This window comes from Podarcis liolepis (assembly GCF_965112155.1).
Source record: "Podarcis liolepis genome assembly, chromosome: 7".
Taxonomy (NCBI): Eukaryota; Metazoa; Chordata; class Lepidosauria; order Squamata; family Lacertidae; genus Podarcis; species Podarcis liolepis.
This window is the reverse complement of record NC_139561.1, coordinates 69,665,168-69,686,372: the sequence shown is the minus strand read 5'-3', so window position 1 is coordinate 69,686,372 and position 21,205 is coordinate 69,665,168. Positions and strand designations below refer to the sequence as shown.

The 21,205-nt window shown below is 45.2% G+C and overlaps 2 protein-coding genes and 1 long non-coding RNA gene across 5 annotated transcripts in view; 2 read left to right on the top strand and 1 right to left on the bottom strand.

The window, feature by feature from the left end:
• The window catches only part of LOC310710915 (putative transmembrane protein 244), a 56,049-nt gene that overhangs the window by 18,353 nt on the left and 16,491 nt on the right, over positions 1-21,205 (bottom strand). The gene's annotated exons all lie outside the window — the stretch shown is intronic.
• Positions 1,510-21,154, top strand: SRSF4 (serine and arginine rich splicing factor 4). Of its 2 annotated transcripts, XM_083512191.1 has the most exons (6): positions 1,510-1,879; positions 15,659-15,801; positions 16,674-16,786; positions 18,153-18,367; positions 19,076-19,165; positions 19,743-21,154. In XM_083512191.1, the coding sequence occupies exons 1-6, from the start codon at positions 1,773-1,775 to the stop codon at positions 20,560-20,562; spliced, it is 1,488 nt and encodes a 495-aa protein (XP_083368317.1). In that variant the 5' UTR covers positions 1,510-1,772; the 3' UTR covers positions 20,563-21,154. The 2 variants fall into 2 exon arrangements, with proteins under 2 accessions (XP_083368317.1, XP_083368318.1); XM_083512192.1 differs by lacking the exon at positions 15,659-15,801 and having other exon boundaries at positions 1,537-1,879.
• LOC310710920 lies at positions 1,892-14,927 on the top strand. 2 transcript variants are annotated; one of them, XR_014528303.1, is made up of 3 exons: positions 1,892-2,594; positions 2,903-4,578; positions 10,520-14,927. It is a non-coding gene; the product is annotated as an uncharacterized lncRNA (long non-coding RNA). The 2 variants fall into 2 exon arrangements; XR_014528304.1 differs by lacking the exon at positions 1,892-2,594 and having other exon boundaries at positions 2,857-4,578.

The window sequence follows — 21,205 nt, the reverse complement described above, 5'->3', positions numbered from 1 at the left end:
AATAAGTCCCATCAGACACAAAGATTTTCTTCGGAGTACACATGTTGCACGGTTAGTATCCAATTTCTGGCGTCCATAAAATCTCCCAAGATACAGTTTTGAGGTGCATTGATATAACCTCCATTGAATTCCTTCTTGCAGAAAATGTGGTGAATATATCTAGGGAAGAGTTACAGCTCAGTGGTACAGCATCTGCTTTCCATGCATAAAATCCCAGGTCCAATGCTTGGCATCTCCAGGTAGGGTTGGGAATGTGTGAAAACCCCAGAGAGCTACAACCATTCAGTGTTGACAACACTGAGCTAAATGGACCAATGGTTGGATTCTATATATGGCAGGGTTTTAAAAAAATGTTTCTATGATATAGATTGTTCTTAATATAATCAAGAGGGAACTGTCAGCGAGTGATTTCAATCACTACACTTTTTGAAGTGAAGTACCATGTAACATTTTGATGCCTTAAATGCAAACATGGGTTTCTGGTGTCACAAGCTGTCACGTCTGCGAGCGTTATGGTGTGCCAGATCTTCTGCCTAGAGACAAAAGGGAAATTTAGTCTGCAAACTTAAATTTAATCATTATATGCTTTTATTACATTTTTAGATATGCCGTAAGCCATCCAAAGTGGCTGGGGAAACCCAGGCAGATGGGTGGAGTATATATAATAAAAGTAAAAATAAAAATTGGTCGCTTACTACATAAAATACCTTGGAGCAACTTACAGTGGTATTTATTTATTGTATTGTATATGTACACCACCCCATAACATGAAGTTCTCTGGGCAGTTTATAAGTTAAAAACACACAGAACTTGAAATGCACAGGTAAGACATAAAAGCATTTTCTTAAAAAAGGAAAATCTACATAAATACAACAAAACAGAATTCACGGCACCCTCAATGTGGGAGTTACTGCAGCATAAACTTATGCTCTTTAATTAATTAGCATATGACACCCTATTGTGTAGATGAATAAATGCATATGATCACGCGGTTATATTGTAATCTTCAACATGCTTATTAGCAAGCAAGTACTTTTGAACTCAGTGGGGCTTAGTGCTCAGCAACGCACTCCAGCGAAGGCGCATCCGTTAGCTGCATTAAAAATGAATGAATGTAGTTGCGCCTGGTGGATTTATGCCTGCTGCCACGCATATAATGAAAGCACATGGGTTGCCTTCAGCTTCCGAACAGACCCACTGAAATTAATGGACCTAAGTCAGCCACGTCCATTAATTTCAGTGGGTCAGCTCTAGGGTATTACTAACGCGGGATACAGCCCCGGCTCATCAAGCCATTATACTGGTGAAACTCTGTCCCTAAGCGATCGGAGGGAGCGAACCGCACCTGCCGAATGTCTGCCTGTTAAGACAAGCGCCTCCCCGCCCCCGGCTCCTCTCCGAGCGGCCCCTTTAAGAGCCGCCGCCGCCCATTCCGAGAGGCGAGCGAACTTCGAAAAGCGCCGCAGCGAACGCTTTTCGGGCCCGCCCGCCCGCCCGCGGCGTCACCTGACGCGCCTACGTCAGCGCGCACGCCCTTGCGTTGCGTGTGTGCTTACGCCGGCGAGGGAGAGGAGGGAAAGAAAAAAAAAGTCCGCTGCCGCCTGCCGCCCCTCCCCCGCCTTCTCTCTCTCTCTCTCTTTCTCTCTCTCTCTCTCCCTCCCCCCCCCCGCCCTTCCCGCTCAGCGCTGAGCTCCGCAGGTCGAAGCTGTCGCTGAGGCCGCGTCCGCCGTCGTGCGCGGCGCCAGGCCCTCGCGAGGCTGTCGGCGAGGGAGATGCCGCGGGTCTACATCGGGCGGCTCAGCTACCAGGCCCGGGAGCGGGATGTGGAGCGGTTCTTCAAGGGCTACGGGAAGATCCTCGAGGTGGATCTCAAGAACGGGTAAGGCGTCTCCGCCGCCGGGCCTAGTCCCCGGGATCCCTCGTTTCTTCCTGTCAGCGCGGCCGGGGCCTCAGAGCGCATGCGCGCCCTTTCCCCGTCCTTTCCTGCGCGCGCTTCTCGCTCGCCCGCCCGCCCGCCGCCTCCTCTCCCGGGAAGGGCCTCGCCGTGGCTGCCCCTGGGACCCTTCAGAATTGGCAGAGCAGAGGGGCTTCTCCCTCGGCTCCAGTTTTTAGGCCTTCCTTCTCCCTCCGTCTGGCGCCCCGCTGCCCCTTCTGCCCTCCCGGAGAGGTGAGGGGGGCCGAAGGCTTTCCTCTTAAAATGAAGTTCGCTGCAGGAGCGTAAGGGAAGCCGCTACCACCGACCCCGGCCTAGCTCAGTATCGTGACTGACAGCAGCTGTACAGGGTTTCAGGCGGGAATTCTCCCACTTGAGCTCTCCTGACAGTTAAGAGCTGTTCGGAAGGGAAACGGACTTCCTCGAAAGGTGGTGGTGGGCTTTCCTTCACTGGAGGTTTTCAAGCAGAGGTTGGGTGGCCCTCTGTCATGGATGCTTTAGCTGAGATTCCTGCTTTGCAGGGGGTTGGACTAGATGACCCTAGGGACCCCTCTCAGCTCTTATGATGCTGTGAGGGCAGGGGTGCTTGAACCTAGGACCTTATCCATGCAAAGTGTGTGCTCCATAACAGACCCTTCCCCAAATTTGGCAGCAACTAGCAGTTCGAACAGGAGTGCCTGGCGTGCTCTGGTTCATGGGGTCACAAAGAGTCGGACATGACTAAACGACTAAACAACAAAGCAGTTCGAAAGCACGTCAAAGTGCAAGTAGATAAATAGGTATCGCTCCGGCGGGAAAGTAAACGGCGTTTCCGTGCGCTGCTCTGGTTCGCCAGAAGCGGCTTAGTCATGCTGGCCACATGACCCAGAAGCTGTCCGCCAGCTCCCTCGGCCAATAAAGCGAGATGAGCTCCGCATGAGTCGGCCATGACTGGACCTAATGTTCAGGGGTCCCTTTACATTTTTACAGTATAGGGAGTCCCCCATATAATGCGTCTCAGACCGTTTTGCAAATTCCTTCACTGAGGGGACTTGGGAAATATGTTTCTGGGTGCAAGGAATTCAAACCTGCTATCCTTTTTTTGTGATTGGACAGCATTTAGCTTGGTAAGTCTACGTGTGATGAAGCACATACAGTTGTACCTTGGATCTCGAACGCCTTGTGACTCAAACGTTTTGGCTCCCGAACGCCGCAAACCCAGAAGTGAGGGCTCTGGTTTGCGAACGTTTTTTGGAAGCCGAACGTCCAACGTGGCTTAAGCGGCTTCTAATTGAGTGCAGGAAGCGCCTGCAGCCAATCAGAAGCCGCGCCTTGGTTGTTGAACATTTTTGGAAGTCGAATGGACTTCCGGAGCGGATTCCGTTTGACAAGGTACGACTGTAATTTGCTTTTGGAAAACCAAAGAATTTTAATTTTACCTTCTGAAAATTAGGTAGTTCTAAAGATTAATTAATAAATAAAAATGATAATAAAAAATATAACAGCAAGTACTTGGCAATCATTTTTAATGATTTCTATGCAGTTTAACACATTTTACTTACCAAGCAAAACTAAATTATATTAATTTAACAAAAACGTCTTTTGAATTTCCATATTATGTTACAACTTTTTATCACTCACTTTTTTGCAAAATGGAAGTTGAAAAATTCAACATATCCTAGTAGCAGTGCAGCCTCCACACTGGCTGTCAGCAGCTGTCCAGGATTTCCTATAGGGGTCTCCCTGAGCCCTGTGTAAAGATGCTGGAGAATGAACCTGAGACCTTATACTTGCAAAGCATTTTCTCTGCTCTGGTGCTCTGGTCCTGCCTTCCTGTAACACAAAAAGTTCAGGGCTAAGTTTGATTTTGACATAATAATAATCTTTTATTTATATCCTGCCCTCCCCAGCCGAAGTCGGGCTCAGGGCAGCTAGCATCAGATATATAACATTGATTTAAAATCAAACAATAATTAAATTACCTCCTAAAAACAGGTGAAAATCAAATTAAAATCTAATTAGATGGCTTTCCGTAGTGTTAGGGTTTTTGCTCCTGTAAAGCAGCATTGTCCTATACATGTTTTCTTAGAAGTCCCACTATTAGTCCTTGCACAGTAAGTGTGTTTAGGATTGCAACCTACGTCTTAAGATTGACACTTATATGTGCTTACTTGGGAATAAGCTCCATGAAATTCATTGGGACTTACTCTGTGTGTGTGTGTGTGTGTGTGTGTGTGTGTGACACAGAAAGAGTTTGCTGTGCTTTACAACACAGTTCTAGGTGTACTTACTTAGGTAGAAAAGTAATAGCTGTACCACTGTGCTAATTGGGGTTCATTACCATGTAAGTGTGCAGGAGGGCACAGCCTAAGAACACTTTTTAAATACTGCATTGTGGAAAGAATGATGCAACTGAAATGTTTCTGCTGTAAAGTTAACATGCTGAAACTCTTGCACAGTGATGCGGAGAGTACAGGTTTCCTTGCTTGAAATAGGCAAAGGAAGAGATTGGCCCTCAAGCTTATTGATTTAGAGATTGTTTCCCAAGCCATAATGGGTATCCTGGGATGTGTGCATCCCCGTTTTCTGATTAGTCTCCATGTGCTACATATGCAAGAGATGCAGTTTCTACAGGCCTTGTGAGTATGGCATCATATGGGCATTCAGTATGTTCCATGTCTGCACATTTCTGTGCATACATGTGCATAACTGAAGCAAATGAAGACAAACCAAAATAGTAGAAGATAAAATACCAGAAGAACGAAATAGACTGGAATCAGAATAACCCCAAACCAACACGAAGCCGGCAGACGAAGCAAATAAACCCACACGCGCACACTTCCCCGTGCAAAATACTTCCTTGGCTCCTGCAGGCCATGCAGAGGACAATCCTGTTGACTAAGAAGCGGTCGATCTCTTGACTCGCAACGGGACGACGAAAAGTGAGGGCTGGGAGGCTGGCACCGCAGCAATTTAGGCTGTTGTACACGCCCTGTCAGGGAACTGCCATCAGAGCATCAGGTGGTGGAGGGACTCAGGCAGGATGAAAGAGACTCAACTGCTGAAGCAGGAACCAGCAGGGGGAGGAGTGGGTCTCTGAGGGAATGCGAGCAGGAGGGAGGGCTCAGGGAGGCTTCCAGCGAGAACAGTGGAGAGGTATCGGAGTCTCCCATAGGGAGACCCACACCTCGCAGGAAACTGTCACGCCGTGAGTCCAGGAGACGTGTTTCCGTTAAGGAACTTCTTTGCTGGAAACGCTTCCGCAGACAGCCACTGTCGGACTCTACTAGTGACTAGAGCAGACATGTCTGAGGAGCTCCGTCACACACGGAGGTTTGTGGGGTCGCACAAACTCTGAGGGAGCACGTTTTCATGCACAAGCAGCTAATCAAACCCTCACAGCAGTCCGACAGTCTTTGTACGCTGCCTGTGCAAGAGAAGGCATCATGAGCGAACCAACCGGAACCGGAGGAGCAGGGGCTGGAGCTGATCCAAGCTTGGAAGATAGATACCGAGCGTTGGAGGTTCAACTGGCCCTGCAGACGGCGAGGTTGGAGGAGAGAAGGGCTCAGGATGCAGACAAGAAGGGGAGAGCCACGCAATTCCCCAGAAAGGTACCAGGATTGGTGCAGAAATTTGGGGGGGACCCCAAGGACTACCATGCTTTTAGGACAGAGATGCAATATGCCCTTAATGTGCAGTTCGATGAGTTCCCTGATGAGGAATCGCGAGTTGCTTTTGTAATTGGGCATCTTGAGAAAGGGGCTAGAGACTGGGTTCGACCCCTAATGGCAACGCACAATGACATACTAAAGGACACAATGAAGTTCTTTCGTGCAATGGATCTCATGTTTTCCAGCGATATTGAGGAAGGGGTGGTGCGCAGACAGCTAATGGCTTGTAAGCAGGGAAGTCGATCTGTCCGTGAATATTGGACTGAGTTTACCATGCTGATTCACAGACTGAGTTGGGATTTATCGGCGGCACCCGTTCAAATGCTATTTGAAGAAGGTCTTTCTTCGGGGGTGAAAGACGAGCTGGCACGGAGCCCCAGGGCGGAGTCTATGGATCAGCTGACCAAATCTGCGCTGACCATAGGAGCGCGGCAGGAGGCAAGAGCCTTGGAGAGGCGGGAAGGGAGAGGGGAACGTTGGAAGGAATTCCGCATTCCAGACATTCCTGAGCCAGCTTTCCCGCCGGCAGAGCCGATGGAAATCGGAACAGCGCGCGCGCGCGCATTTTCAAAAACCAGCGAGGGAGCTAAGAAGGAGGGAAAGGGCCCCCGGAAATGCTATCTCTGCCAACAGCCAGGCCACTTTGCCAGAGTCTGCCCCCAGAGGAAGGAATGGCAAGGGATGGTGGGAGCTGTTGAGGGGGGAGAAGAAGGGGGAGCGGAGCAGGTAAAAGCCAACGCCTGGTTGCCACAATTGGGGCACTGCAGCCAGGCCAAAGAGCAGTGAAAGTGCCCGTGCCAGAAGCTCCTCGACCTGCTCTAGTGATTGAAGTGTCGCTAGAGCTGCAGAATGGGCACCCCCTAAAAATAAAGGCGCTATTGGACTCAGGCAGCTCCTGCAATTTTATGAGCAAGGAGTTTGCTGCTGAACACCAGATACAGACCATCCCTTTAAGCAACCCCCTGCAGGTGACCACGATTGATGGCAGGGAGTTGTTGGGAGGAGGAGTCCGCTTGCAGACTGTCCCAATGATAATGAGGGTGGCAAGGCACACAGAACTGATAGCGTTTAATGTGGCCACCCTGGGAGGCGCTCCCATTATTTTGGGAATGAGCTGGCTAGCTCTACATGATCCGCTGGTTGGCTGGCATCAAAGAGTGGTGTCCTTTGGTTCAGCACATTGCCTAGAACACTGCAAAGGGGAGAAGGGTTCAGCAGGGGCCCAAGCCACCCTAGCAGGGACTGAAGTAATGGGGAAGGTGAAGGTACCACCACAGTATGCAGATCTCAGCGACGTGTTCAGCGAGAAGGAAGCTGACCAACTACCACCTCATAGACCCTTTGATTGTCAGATCAATTTACTCCCAGGAGCACAGCTTCCCGTGGGCAAGTTGTATGCCATGTCAGACAGGGAAATGCAGGAGTTGCGAGGGTTCATTGACAAGAACCTGAAGAGAGGCTTCATCAGAGAGTCCAAAGCAGCAGGGGGGAGCCCAGTGTTCTTTGTGGACAAAAAAAATGCGGACAAGCCGAGACTTGTATGTGATTTTAGGCGGCTGAATGCAGTGACTGAACCGGTGGCGTTCCCTATGCCCAGAATTGATGATATTTTGACCAGGGTGAGGAAGGGAAAGATTTTCACAAAGCTGGATCTAAGGGGGGCGTACAACCTGATACGCATAAGGAAAGGGGATGAATGGAAAACCACCATGTTTACCCCTTTGGGGGCGTTTGAATACCTCGTTATGCCATTTGGATTACAAGCAGGCTCCGCGTGTTTTCAATCTTTTATGAACCACGTGCTGGGCCCTTTGCTCTACAAGAATTGCGTTGCCTTTCTAGATGATGTGTTGGTGTATTCTGAGAATGAGGAGCAACATGTGAGAGACGTCAGAGAAGTGTTGAGCAGACTGCAAGCCAACAGGCTGTGGGTCAAACTGGAGAAGTGTCGGTTCCATACCAAGGAGGTGGAATTCCTGGGGTACCGCCTGTCAGACAAGGGATTGGCCATGGATCCCGGCAAGGTACAGGCAGTGCTGGAATGGAAAACACCCAAAACCAAGAAGGATGTGCAGAGGTTCCTAGGGTTTGGAAACTTTTATCGTAAGTTCATCCGCAACTTCGCCCATCTGACGGCGCCCATCACTGACTGTCTCAGCAGTAAAAAGAAGTTTGTATGGACGGCGGAGGCGGAGCGAGCGTTTGAGGAACTGAAAAGGGCCTTCGCCTCTGAAGAACAACTTCTGCATGTGGATTTACGAAAGAAGCTAAGGGTTGAAACAGACGCATCTGACAGAGCCATAGGGGCGGTGCTTCTTCTGCAGCCGGGGAAGGAGGAGTCAGAGTGGCGTCCGTGTGCCTTCTTCTCGCGGAAGCTGAACAAATCCGAGAGGAACTACACGGTGTACGACCGAGAACTGCTTGCTATTCATGAGGCGTTCCGGAGATGGAGGCATCTGCTAGTTGGTGCACAACATAAAGTGCAAGTGTGCACGGACCATAAAAATCTAGAGTACTGGAGAACGGCGCGAGTGCTCAACCAAAGGCAGTTGAGATGGGCCCAAGAGTTCTCCAAATTTAACTTTGAGATTTGTTATGTGCCAGGCCCAGAGAATGTTAGGGCGGACGCTCTCTCACGCAAACCTGAATATTTGGAGGGGGAGGGAGCACCCGAAGAAACCCATATCATTCCAGAGGACCGCTGGGTGTGTGGGGCGACTTTGGTGGGGCAAAGGGAATTGGTAGAGGGTACGGTGCAGGATGCATACGCCCAGGGGAAACTCAGGGATCTCAGAGGGGAGGAAGACAAATCCGGTGGTTTTGAGGAGAGAAATGGGGCATTGTATTATAAGGGAGCGTTATATATACCTGAAGGGGAATTGAGGGAGAAGGTACTCAAGCAGCTGCACGATAGCCCCACAGCAGGGCACTTTGGGCAACACAAAACCATGTGGCTGGTTACCAGGGAATTTTGGTGGCCCAAGGTCAGGGAAGATGTGCGGGAGTATGTGAGAGGGTGTGAACAATGCCAAAGAGCCAAGGGGGAGAGGCAGGCGCCGGCTGGTTTATTAGAACCACTGCCCACACCTGAGAGACCGTGGGAAGCAGTGGCAATAGATTTCATGACTGATCTGCCAAGGTCTAGAGGGAAAACAGCCATCATGGTTGTAGTAGACCTGTTAACTAAAATGGCCCACTTCATAGCCTGCTCACATGCGGTTACAGCAGAAGAAACCGCCAAATTGTTTGTAGAGAATGTGTTTAGGTTGCATGGCGCCCCCTTGAGGGTGGTTTCAGACCGAGGGAAACAATTTACTTCCAGGTTCTGGAGGAAGCTCATGAGCTTACTGCATGTAGAGGTTAATTTCTCGACGGCCCGTCATCCTGAAACCAACGGGCAGGCGGAAAGAGCAAATGGGGTTCTCCAACAATATTTGAGGTGTTATGTTAATGACAGAGAGAATGATTGGGTGGAGAAGTTGGCGTTGGCAGAATTTGCCTACAACAATGCAGAGAACGTGTCCACGGGGATGAGCCCCTTTTTGGCTAATCACGGGTGCCATCCCAGAGCCTTCCCAGGGGGGGAGGGGGAGAACTGGAGCGTTCCAGCTGCAGAACAGTTCGTGGAAGAAATGGAAGCGATCCATCGCCAGCTTCAACTCAACTTAAACAGGGCTAAGGAGGAATATAAGAGGCAGGCAGACAAAAACAGAAGGGAAGGTGAAAGCATCAGGGTGGGGGACCAGGTGTGGCTGTCAACCCAAGGGTTGCCATTCAAAGGAGGTTGTAAGAAATTAAGACCCAAAAGGCTGGGTCCGTTTGAAGTCATACAGCAGGTCAATCCAGTGGCTTTCAGGCTCCGGTTACCGAACCACATGAAGCTGCACCCAGTTTTTCACAGGTCGTTGCTGTCACCGTATAGAGGAGACAGTGAGGGGAGGGTCAATAGGGGACCAGCAATGGAGGAGAAGGAACACAGCTACCATGTAGCGGAGATCCTCGATTCCAGGTGGAAGGGAGATCAAGTAGAGTACTTGGTAATGTGGGAAGGGGAACCGGAGTCGGAAAACACCTGGGTTAGGGCAGAGGATGTCAATGACGAGGTTTTAATAGAGACTTTTCATCAGAGGTTCCCACGTAAACCTCAGCCTGTAGCGAGGTTCCGAAGGGAATACTTTGCCACCACCGACGAGGAAGAGGAGTTGGAGGGGTTCCCAGATTCTGAAGAGGAGGAGGATTCAGCTGGCCAGGACGACGATCGATGGAGAGAATTGTTCGAGACGTCAGAAGATGAGGAAGATTCGTTTCGGGGTTTTAGCCCTTCACCTCCCAGGGGGGAGGAATTGGGAGGGGGTGAGGGGGGCCCTGGAGGGGAGGTGGATGTCAGGGAACTGCCATCAGAGCATCAGGTGGTGGAGGGACTCAGGCAGGATGAAAGAGACTCAACTGCTGAAGCAGGAACCAGCAGGGGGAGGAGTGGGTCTCTGAGGGAATGCGAGCAGGAGGGAGGGCTCAGGGAGGCTTCCAGCGAGAACAGTGGAGAGGTATCGGAGTCTCCCATAGGGAGACCCACACCTCGCAGGAAACTGTCACGCCGTGAGTCCAGGAGACGCGTTTCCGTTAAGGAACTTCTTTGCTGGAAACGCTTCCGCAGACAGCCACTGTCGGACTCTACTAGTGACTAGAGCAGACATGTCTGAGGAGCTCCGTCACATACGGAGGTTTGTGGGGTCGCACAAACTCTGAGGGAGCACGTTTTCACGCACAAGCAGCTAATCAAACCCTCACACGCCCCCTTGAAGGCACCTAGTTGGGTGCCTGGCCGTGGGCGTGGGCGCCAGCCAGGTGAGTGGGAGACAGGGGGCAAACGCCCCCTGCTTGAGGCGGAATCCGGCTCCCGGCCACAACCACTCCCCTCTCTTGCAGGGAGGAGAGTCTTTCCATGTATGCACATTTCATCTGAAAACATTAAAATACTTGCATGAACATCAGCTTTGTAGTATGGTATAGGTATTACCTGGGTTGGGGAGGGAGAGTTCTTCCTTAATTATGGCCATTGTTATTCATACATGTGACTGACAACTGACAGAAATGGAAATTACTCCTGCCCTGACACAAAATAAAAAAAAAAGCTTCTACCCTGATGATCCATCATAAATTTTCTGTGAGCTAAACTGTGTGGTAGCCAGTCATGGGAAACTTAATGACTTGTTTGCTCACTGTGATGAAGGAGGTTTGTGTATGGCCATAAGGCTCCTTCAGATCTCAGCTTATTGAGCCGGTGGGTTGTGGATCCTGTGGGCAGCATGGTCAGTGTTCAGGGATGGCGGGAATTGTAATATATCAGCATCTGGGAAGGCCACGGATTCCCCATCCTTGCAATATCCATCCTCCAAATAGACCCTTCCAAACTAATAAAATTAGTTTCAAAAAGCAAAAGGTGCAGTGATGGATCTAAATTGGCTGAAACATACAGAACTTCATACTTTGGAACTGTACTGTTGAATATCTGAGAGTCATGATGGAAAACTTGCTCAAAAACTACAGTGCAGAAAGACTTGTATGGTACACAGTGCCATTAGGGATCACCCAAATTCAGGGATAGCCAGTATTAATAATCATGATAGCTAAATGGACCTTCTGTGTTAAAAACATCCACATAATCTTTGAATGCCACATTGTCTGGCTTTGACTGGCAGCCGTTGAGAGCAGAATTCTAGTCTTGACAGATGTTGATCTGATCCAGCAAGGCAATTCTTCTGTTCCTAATAATTTGTTGAACAGTGGAGGTTTCTCAGCAAAGAGTTTAGGCACTGAAAAACTAGTTCTGTGACTCACTGCCAGGGAAAGTAATGTGTACTTTGAGCTGTAAGAATGATGAGTCTGTAATTCATTCTGTAGCAGTTCATTATATATGGGCAGACGGCAAATTGGCATTCTAGGAAGAGTTTATGGATTGATTCTCCTCTGGAACAAAAAGTATGTAACATGTAAGTTACACTTGTAAATGGTATCCCAGTGTTGATTTCTGGCATGCTTGGGGATAGAATGTGGATGGTTGACATCTGTAGATATGCTGCTAACCCATACAATTCATGCCCCTCACAAAACTCTTTCCCAGTGATGGGCAGTGCATCTGTAAACAAGTGGCTTAGCTGCCAGAGCCTTTGCACCACACATAAAGGTGTTTTCATAGGCATGCTCTTGGCAGAAGATCTGGACTTCAGAAGCCTTCTGCCTTGCCCTCATGCCCTCTTCCTCCCCCCCCCCCATCCTCCCATATGGAGGGCTGATTGGTGTCTTAAGGATAATTTTGTTGATCTGGTAACATGTAAACTTCCTAAGCCCCCTATATTGCTATAATATAGCTATCTGTTTCACAAGCTTACATTATCTTTCTTCTGTTCTCTGTCTTTGGCATTCTGCTGGGCTAAATTCATTCATATATTGGCACAAAGAATCCTGTCTCAGTGCTGGAAGTAAAAGATGAGCTCCAGGTTTTGAGCAGCATGTTATCAGTGCTAAATGCAGTAATTTTAAACTGATCCCACCTTTACTTTAGAATTCTGGAGTTATCTGCCTTTCTCTCTTTAAATATGCTATTTCATATAGCTATCTAAAAATCTTTCAACAGACCACAGTTAATTTGGCCTGGATCTAAAATCACAGTTCTATACATTTTTAAATTCTATTATGTAGCATAAAAGAACAATTTTCAAGTGTAGAACAATACTGTATTGTGCTTTTCCTCAGAATAACTGCGTTAGTTTTATTTGTTGGGGCTGTCATCTTTTTCATTAATGCTTAGCAAACAATTACAAATTAACTGCAAGTTGTAAGATATCTTGTTTTTCAGTTCTTCATTTTTCAGTTTATGCTCAGAATTAATGCTGATCATAGGTGCTTAGTTTGCAGGAGATTTTAAATTCATTGTTTTAAGTTTGGGGTAAATTAAGCTGTAATGTGAAGCTGGAATACTATACTACAGAGACTGTAATCTGATATCACACTAAGTGTGACAAGTACAAGCTGCAGTGCGGCTTAGGCTTGCACAGTGTTAGAAAATGAGATATGCATACTCCCCCTCTACCCTGAAACAGCTTTTAGGAACAGAGCACAACTTTTCACTTCTGATTTCAGTTAGCCACAGTTCAGCATATCATCTGAGTACTAAACTCTGGTTAATTTTAATTCAGGTTTGTTTAAACAAGCCAGCTTCAAAACCCATGGTTTGAAGTTCGTCTATTTCAAACAAACCATAGATAAACCAAACTATGCTTAATCTTGTTGGTTCGGAAAACCTGACAAGTTGCTGTTAATCTATGGTGGAAGTGAAAGCTTCATAACTTATCACAGTCATACCAGAAGAGGAGCAAAGGGCACATGAGTCTGAGGATCATTATAGCTTGTTTTTGTCATGCTAACCTATGGTTTAATATGATGTTCAAAGTGGGCCAGTCTAAAATACTGTATCTATCTCGTCCAGAAGTCTAGAGATTCATCAAGCAAAATTTGTTAGTCAACAGGACCATTCTCCTCTCTCAATGAATAGGGTCTAGTTCCTGATCTCACCCATACCTTTGAAAGTCAGTCCAAGGTCAAGGACAATCACATGTTCTTGTTTTTTCTTTGCACTTGCCCTATAATCCATTCCCGAAAAGCACAGAGCAAAAACAAATCCTAGGTTTCCTCCAAACATTGGAGCTGCAGAGTGAGTGGGGACCACATTTCTGCAACTACAGGACATGTTCATCAGAAGTTTTCCAAGCACTTACCATGACAAGTGTGGTGAGTGATATTGTGAATCCCTGATCCTAGTCCCATTTATTTTGATTAGTACTACTGTCTTTACATTTGTGTGAACATAGGCTCCTCTGAGAACAGTGAGACTGGCCTAGGTCACACAAAGGGAAGATAATGGCAAGTAAGAGATCAGAAATTAGAGGAAGAGGAAATCTGGGCCATACAACTAACAGACTGAGAGCAACTTTTTTTGACACTAATTCTGTCCAATTAGTGGCAGACACCTGACATTATCCTCCCCAATCAGGGGCTTGGGTAACTTCTGTTTTTTTGTTCATGTTGTCAATTGGGTACACTAGTATTTTTAATTGCTAAAATAGTGAAAGGTTGCCCATATCAATTAGAATTCAGAGTAATAACCCTTCTGCCTCTATTATTCCACAACAGAGAACTGTGAGCACTCTTCTCTGCCTGACTAACCTCACAAGGTTGTTTTGAGGATAAACTGAGTGAAGGCACTTTGAGCTCTTCAGCAGAAGAGCGATATACTGATGTGACATGCAAGTCGCTAAAAGATAAAAACCAACCGTCATTTGGCTCCTCCCTAGTTAGAACTGCCTCTTGCAGTGGTAATGCCATCTGATCATTATAGCCCTTAACTATGTTTAAGAAAATTGCCTCCTGGGTTTGTGTTTTTTTTCCTTTTCCCTCCCTTTCCCCTTTGTTGTTATCTGTATAGATTGCAAGCCTGCAGGCAAGGGTCTGTGTTTTTAAATAATTTATGTGCAGCACAAAGCATTAGGTGGTTTATAGATAAGAATAAAGTTCCTGGACTTCCACTGGTGTTCACACTTGGAATGGGGATGCAACTCTTTTTGCACTTGACCCGACAGGCTTCCTCAGAGGAAGAACTGTGATATCATCCTGGAAAATGTAGTGCATTCAGTCTGTGCAAAGGCCTAAAAGGCTCGTTGTATGGACTGAAAATCATTTTCTTGTATAGTGAGATAGTGTGCACATTGTGAAAAGTGTTTGCCGTATATTTTCTTGGCATTGGCAATGAGCTGAACTTTCCTGCAAAACCAAAGCATGTGTTCATCTTCTGTACCCACACTCTCACACTAAAGATGGATGCTAAACCTGCTGTTGTTTACACGTTTGGACAATAACTTGTAAACTTGCTGCTTCTGGTTTTTTCTTGTTCATCTTTGGAGGCCATTGAGCATTTCATTTCTTTCCTCTTAATTATGTCTAGCAAGCATTATTAGAAGTTGCTTGTTCACTGAAATTGTTGATGCTTAGACTTTGAGGGGAAATCTTACAATTTTCACTTCCTAAAAATCTTGCTGAATGAGGTCATTGTAGTAGTAAGTGTTTTGTTTTCATTGGCATGAAATAATTTAAAACCTCACTATATGCAAGCAGCAATCTGGATAGAAACACTTCTGCATCTGAATAATTCAGTATCAATATCCCTCCTGATTTGCAAGAGGAATATGTAAAATTCAGAGATCTACAATGGAATGTTACTTGAATAAAACACTTAGGAATATGGTTTCTTCCAGATTTTCAACAATAAGAGATTACAATAGCAAAAAGATTACCAGCACAAAAATAAAAAAATATCTGGAACAGTACAAACAATACCCTTTTTCCTGGTTAGAAAAGATTACTGCAGTTAATGTCATTATTCTCCTGAAAATTCTATTCCTTTTGGGAATGTTCCCTTTGGAAATAAAATATAATAAACTGACAAAAGAAAACCATGAAGTGTATGGTCAAGCAAACCACATAGAACTGCTAACACTAATCTTGGTGTTTTGATAGCCAGTAGAGGAGGCCTTGAATTTCCTGATGTTAAAAGGCATAGTCGTGGTAAAATTGGCAGTGATCAATAGTCGCTTTATCTAAAACTGATGCCTGCTCAAATTTGAAAATGGGGGAGCACCCATATACACGTATGCCTATAAATGTTACACATTATTTACAATATACTTCAAATAACTGGTGATGAATAATGAAGTCATGAAGAGATAGGAATAACACACTTTTGAGTGCTGTTATGGCAGGCAGTCATCATTTTCTACTATTTGCGACAAAGCTTTTCTTGAGGTATATCACCCTCTTTTGCCCTATGGTAAGACTTGACATCTATTCTTATGCCATACTTTTGTTGTTACCATTGAACTTCTATACTACACTTGGAGAGAGATGCTTGTCAACAGCTCCCATTCTGCATAGATCTTCAAAGCCCATGCCACTTTTGGCTAGAATTGTCAAGTTAACTGTTGACGTGGTTGATGCTGGAGCTGTTTTTGTCTCCCCTTAGGTATGGCTTTGTTGAGTTTGATGATGTGCGTGATGCTGATGACGCTGTTTATGAGCTAAATGGCAAAGATCTTTGTGGGGAACGTGTAATTGTTGAGCATGCCCGGGGCCCTCGCCGCGACAGCAGTTACGGTTCTGGACGCAGTAAGCACTAACATACCGTTGTATTGGTGCCTTTTATTCTATTTAAAACACAGCATTTAAAAACAGTATTTTTAAATTAAAAATGTAAAATTTGATTACTGTAGATTTTATTAAAGTAATATTATTTAGATATTAATATATTCAACTTTTTAAACTGTAATTAACTAAATGAACTTTAATTTTCATTATTTTATTTTGTAAATATATGAATGGTTTATTTGTAATGTGATTGTTTAACATAGACTTAACAAAGACCTCAATGTTTCAATTAAGAGTCCTTTGAGGCTAAGATGACTGCCTGTTCCATTTGCTGACCCTGGGTTGCCTTTCCATGAGTGGCTCTTTGACCTTTGTGGCCCTTGGCTGACCCAAAAAGGAAGCCATGTGACGACCGCAACCTTTTCCCATTAGACGTGGGTGGTGAGGACCCCAAGGGTTAGAGACAGATGTGATTAAACTGAAATAGGTGCCTGAAACCTTTATTCATGTTATATATTCAGAAAGCTTTAAATCAATGTAAGTAACATTAGTAACTGACTATAGTGATTTGGTTTTTTTGTTTTCAAAAACATTATTTTTTATTAACTTAAACTTAGTTGCATGTTTAATTTTAATAGTAAATATAAAATATACAGTCTTTTAATTCTGTGCTAATGTTCTAGACATAATGTATATAGACCTTTTTAAATGTCTGACTCTCGTAACATAAAATTTTTAACACTGAGAATGTAGTTTAGGCTAATGGGAGGGGGGAACTAAATGTATTTACCGGCTGTTGGGTAGACTAGTATTTATTTTCTTTGGGGGTATAGATTAACCACCTGGCTCCACTACCTTACCTGAAGTATTCCATCTGCTTATCACCTCTAAAGGTGGATATGGTTATAGAAGAAGTGGAAGAGATAAGTACGGTCCTCCGACCCGTACTGAATACAGATTGATCGTTGAAAATCTGTCAAGTCGTTGCAGTTGGCAGGATTTGAAGGTATGCCATCTCTGTGCCTCTGCTAGTGCTGATAAAGGTTTGAAAACATAAATTGTGCTTCTCTTGTTAAGCCTTGCTTTTGGCCTGTGGTCCACACAAATATATTTTTCATTTTTCATGGAAACCCTGGGTGGTATTCAGTTATGCTTTACTCAGAGTAAACCCACTGAAATTTGTGAACATTACTAAGGTAATTAATTTCAATGGATCTATGCTTAACTGAAAACCACCACCTGTCCAGAATAATGGACATTGTGTTAAATCTTACTGCAGTGTACAAAGCACAACAGAGAACAGTAAAAGTGATAAGCTCCTTGAGCATGAGGGTTTCAGCCTGTGCAGTTATTGTGCACACTGAATATTTTATTATTTCAGATGTTTTATTTCATTTAGTTGTTTCATGAAAGTTATATAGACTGCTTGATTGTAAAAAAAAAAGACCCTCATGTGCATAAATGCAGATAAGATGCTTCTGAAGTCATACAAGGTTTTGTACCTAAACTCGCATGTTGCTATGCATTTTGAAAACCTTCCCAAACAGCCAGCTTGCAGGGAATGGGGGTTCTTTCCTCTGGTTTCCTGGCTCATGTGGTTTAATGTCATGTTTCACATTGGCCTGCTTCCCTTGGAAGGCAGTGGGCTAAAATAGTACTGCGGCCACTTTGAGGAGATTAAGGGTGATAGACCCCCATAATGCAAACTGGGATGCAGAAGGATGTGTGCAGAGAAAAGGAAGGCTGAAAAGTCTGCTATGCATGCAGTCTATAAGTCTTGGTTGAATTGCTTGAGCTAAGCAAATGCGTAAGCAGATGCAATAATACCCTGTTGAATTACACTATCTGCTTTATCCTTTCTGGCCATTTTCACCAGTAATTGGACAGTATTGCTCCTCCTTTGCCAGCCCAACAGTAACATCTTCAAACAGAATGTCTGAGGTTAGAATTGCTTCTGGTAATAGACCACTGTGCTCCTTGTATTTTAGACCAGAGGTGAGGCTTGGTGTAGTGTTCAGCTGAACATTCTCGCATGCACACTTTGAAAAAGAAATGCAGTCTAGTGTGCTTTTCAGTTGCAGCATCTAGGGCAGAGCTTTCCAGACTTTTTATGTTGGTGACACAATTTTTAGACACGCATCTTTTCACGACATAGTAATTCTGTTTTACTTGCAAACTGGAGGTTAATCTAAACCCTTTCCAGCCCTAGGAGGAGCGCAGGGGGCCTTTGCACAACACACCTACACACTTCAGCCGACACATTAACATGTCACGACACACAGCTTGGAAAGCTCTGACCCTAGGGGGGATGATAACAGACAGAATCAGCTTGAAAGCATAGGTGTATTCACAGGCAATGTTCTGTCTTCCAGGATTATATGCGTCAGGCAGGTGAAGTGACGTATGCTGACGCACACAAAGGTAGAAAGAATGAAGGTGTGATTGAGTTCAAATCCTATTCTGACATGAAAAGAGCCCTTGAAAAGCTGGATGGGACAGAAGTAAATGGTAGGAAGATAAGGCTAGTGGAAGACAGGCCTGGGTCCAGGCGGCGCCGCTCCTACTCCAGAAGTCGGACTCATTCGAGGTAAGTCTGTTCACAACACTCTTTGGCAGGGCAAATGTTTGTTAGAGCTGCTGGAAAGTTATGTATTGGGCCCTTGCTTTGTTAACCTTGCAGGAACAGTGGCGAGTTGCAGAACTGTGAAGTTCTCTTGTTGGGTGATGGAAATAGAGGGGTGCTTTAAACTTAATTCCAACCATGATCAAACAGATGAGAGTTTAGGTTTGCTCATTGCTAATCTCCACCTCTGATCTTGGTTTGAGGCACAGCCAAAGTTAGCAATTTCATTCAAGCCAGCAAACTGTGTTCATGCCTTACGACAGTTGGAAGCCAGAGTGAGACCTGGGTAGAGCCATAGCTCAGTAGCAGAGTAGCAGAATCCTTGACATCTCTGGATAAGGGTTTCAGGAGCTTTTTCTACCCCTATCTGAAGCTGGAGAGCTGCTGCATCTATTGATCTCTTCCCTGATATAAGGCAGCTTTCCATGGTCCTGTAGTTTGCCAGATTAGACAAAACAGCTACATATGCTTAGCCACAAGCCAGGATCAGACACAGGGAATTATTGTGCATGGGTGAATACAAACCTGAGGTATTTATACTTAATCAAAACAAAAACAAAAAGATCCCAGTAACCCCCCACCCACCCACCCATTTGCTATTCCATGTTCCAGGAGTCTCCTAAAAATATGTAAAGACTTATAGCTACAACAATTATTTTTTCTTTCTTTCAGGTCCCGCTCTCGAAGCAGACACTCACGTAAAAGCAGGAGTCGTAGTGGCAGTAGTAAAAGCAGTCATTCAAAGAGCAGATCACGATCCAGGTAGAGCAAACTCACAGTTACTTAATTTTCAACATACTTCAGAGGATACTGATTAAGTGTTTTTAACTGATGTCAGCATGAACAAACCTTGCGTACGTAGCTGTTAAATCTAATCATTATAGATCCCTAATTTGCAGTGATTTTTGCTTTGATTTTTTTCTTGAATTCCAGATCCCATTATTACCCTCATTAGCTTTAAAATCTAGATACTGATCTCTTACTGTTCTATTTCTGTCCCCTTCCGGTGGGTTTTATTTATTAACAGCTTGTGTGATTTGCTTCTGTAGCAATAATACTCATTTGAGTGCTACAACACACAAGTCAGATTCTGGTTACAGTACAGTATAGGAAGTTCTTAAAATGTGAACAAACTGAATGTCTCGCAGGGAAATGTGCAAGGAGGGAACATAGTGAACATATGAGCGGAAACTGATACAAGTTCAATTATTTCAACAGGGTAAGACTTGCAAGCTTCTGTTTGAGTAACAAAATCACAGAGGCTAAATTTCATTCCTGCCAATAACTGCATGAAGATTTATATAAGAATTCCTTTGCTACTTTTGGTTTTGCTTCTTAGGTCAAGATCCCATTCCAGAAGCAAGAGTCGCAGCCGAAGCAAAAGTCGAAGCCAAAAAGCAAAAAGCAGGAGTCCGAGTAAAGATGATAAAAGCAGGAGCCGCAGCAGAAGTGCAGAGAAATCCCGAAGTAAAAGTAAAGACAAGCCAGAGGATGTGGTGCAGAATAATGACGATGTTGATGATGATGACCGAGCAAAAAGTAGAAGTCCCAGCAAGGAAAAGAGTAAGAGTAAGAGTAAAAGCAGGAGTAGGAGTGGCAGTAAAGAGAAAGCAGAAGAGGAGGAGAGGGGCAGTGTGAGGGGCAGTAGAAGTAAAGAGAGAGAGAAGAGTGTTAGCAAGGCGAGAAGTAGGAGCAAAGAGGGGAGTAGGAGCAGGAGCCGTAGCAAAAGTAAGGACAAGAGGAAAGGTAGGAAGAGGAGCAGAGAGGCAAGTAGGAGCAGGAGCAGGAGTCGCAGCAGAAGTGAGAAAAGCAAGAGGCGGAGTAAACGTGACAGCAAGTCTAGCAGCAAGAAGAAAAAGAGAGAAGACCAAGAACGGTCTAGATCCAGGTCTAGATCCAGGTCCAGATCTCAGTCCAAGGAAAAAGAGCATATGAAAGCAGAACCAGACACAAAGGAAGCAAAAAGTGAGGGTGAGGAAATGGACACCCGCTGTAAATCCCGGTCCAGGTCAAATTCCAATTCTAAACAAAATGTCAGATCAAAATCTCGCTCCAGATCCAAATCTGTTTCAAAGCCAAGATCCCAATCCAAGTCTAGATCGCGGTCTGCCTCTAGATCGCATTCCCGATCTAGATCAAGGTCTCGGTCCAGATCCTAAACTTGCTGCAACCACACTTAGAGCTCTATGAGAAGTCTTTTGTACATGTTTGGTAGTTGTAGCACAAGTGATTGGAGTAGAACACATGTCACTGCTGTACATTTTTAAAACCCCGCCCCACAATGGTGTGTCTTAAGTGTTCAGTCCAGTGCTCCCTCTCTGTTGCACATTCTGGAAAATGATACTGAGAGTCTCATCAGATCATCTTCCTGGATTTCCAGAATAGCCATAGAGAATGAGCACTGCGTTTCGATGGGCTTCTAAGATTGGAATGATGACTCCTAGGTAGGTATGGTAACTTCAACAATTTGCCCTTAAATTGATGCCCTTTGATGTACGCCATTTAGTGAAAAGTGCAGAGTCTTAAATTTCATATTACTTTTGTTTCATATTTTGGACTTGCAGAGTTTGTTAATAGCACAGTCAAGAAAAATAGATACCTACAGTAAAACATAGGAAGGGGGGGGAGTAGAGTTCCACATTCTGGTATTGTGACAATATCCTTGTTTTATATTTTTTTATTTTTCCCCATCTTGCAAAGTACAGTGGCCCCTGTTTCCATTAAATTTGAATAAAGACTATTTTTGCTTGACCACACGTTGTAATGGTTTTAAGTTATGCTGCTTTGTCACTTTACATGTTC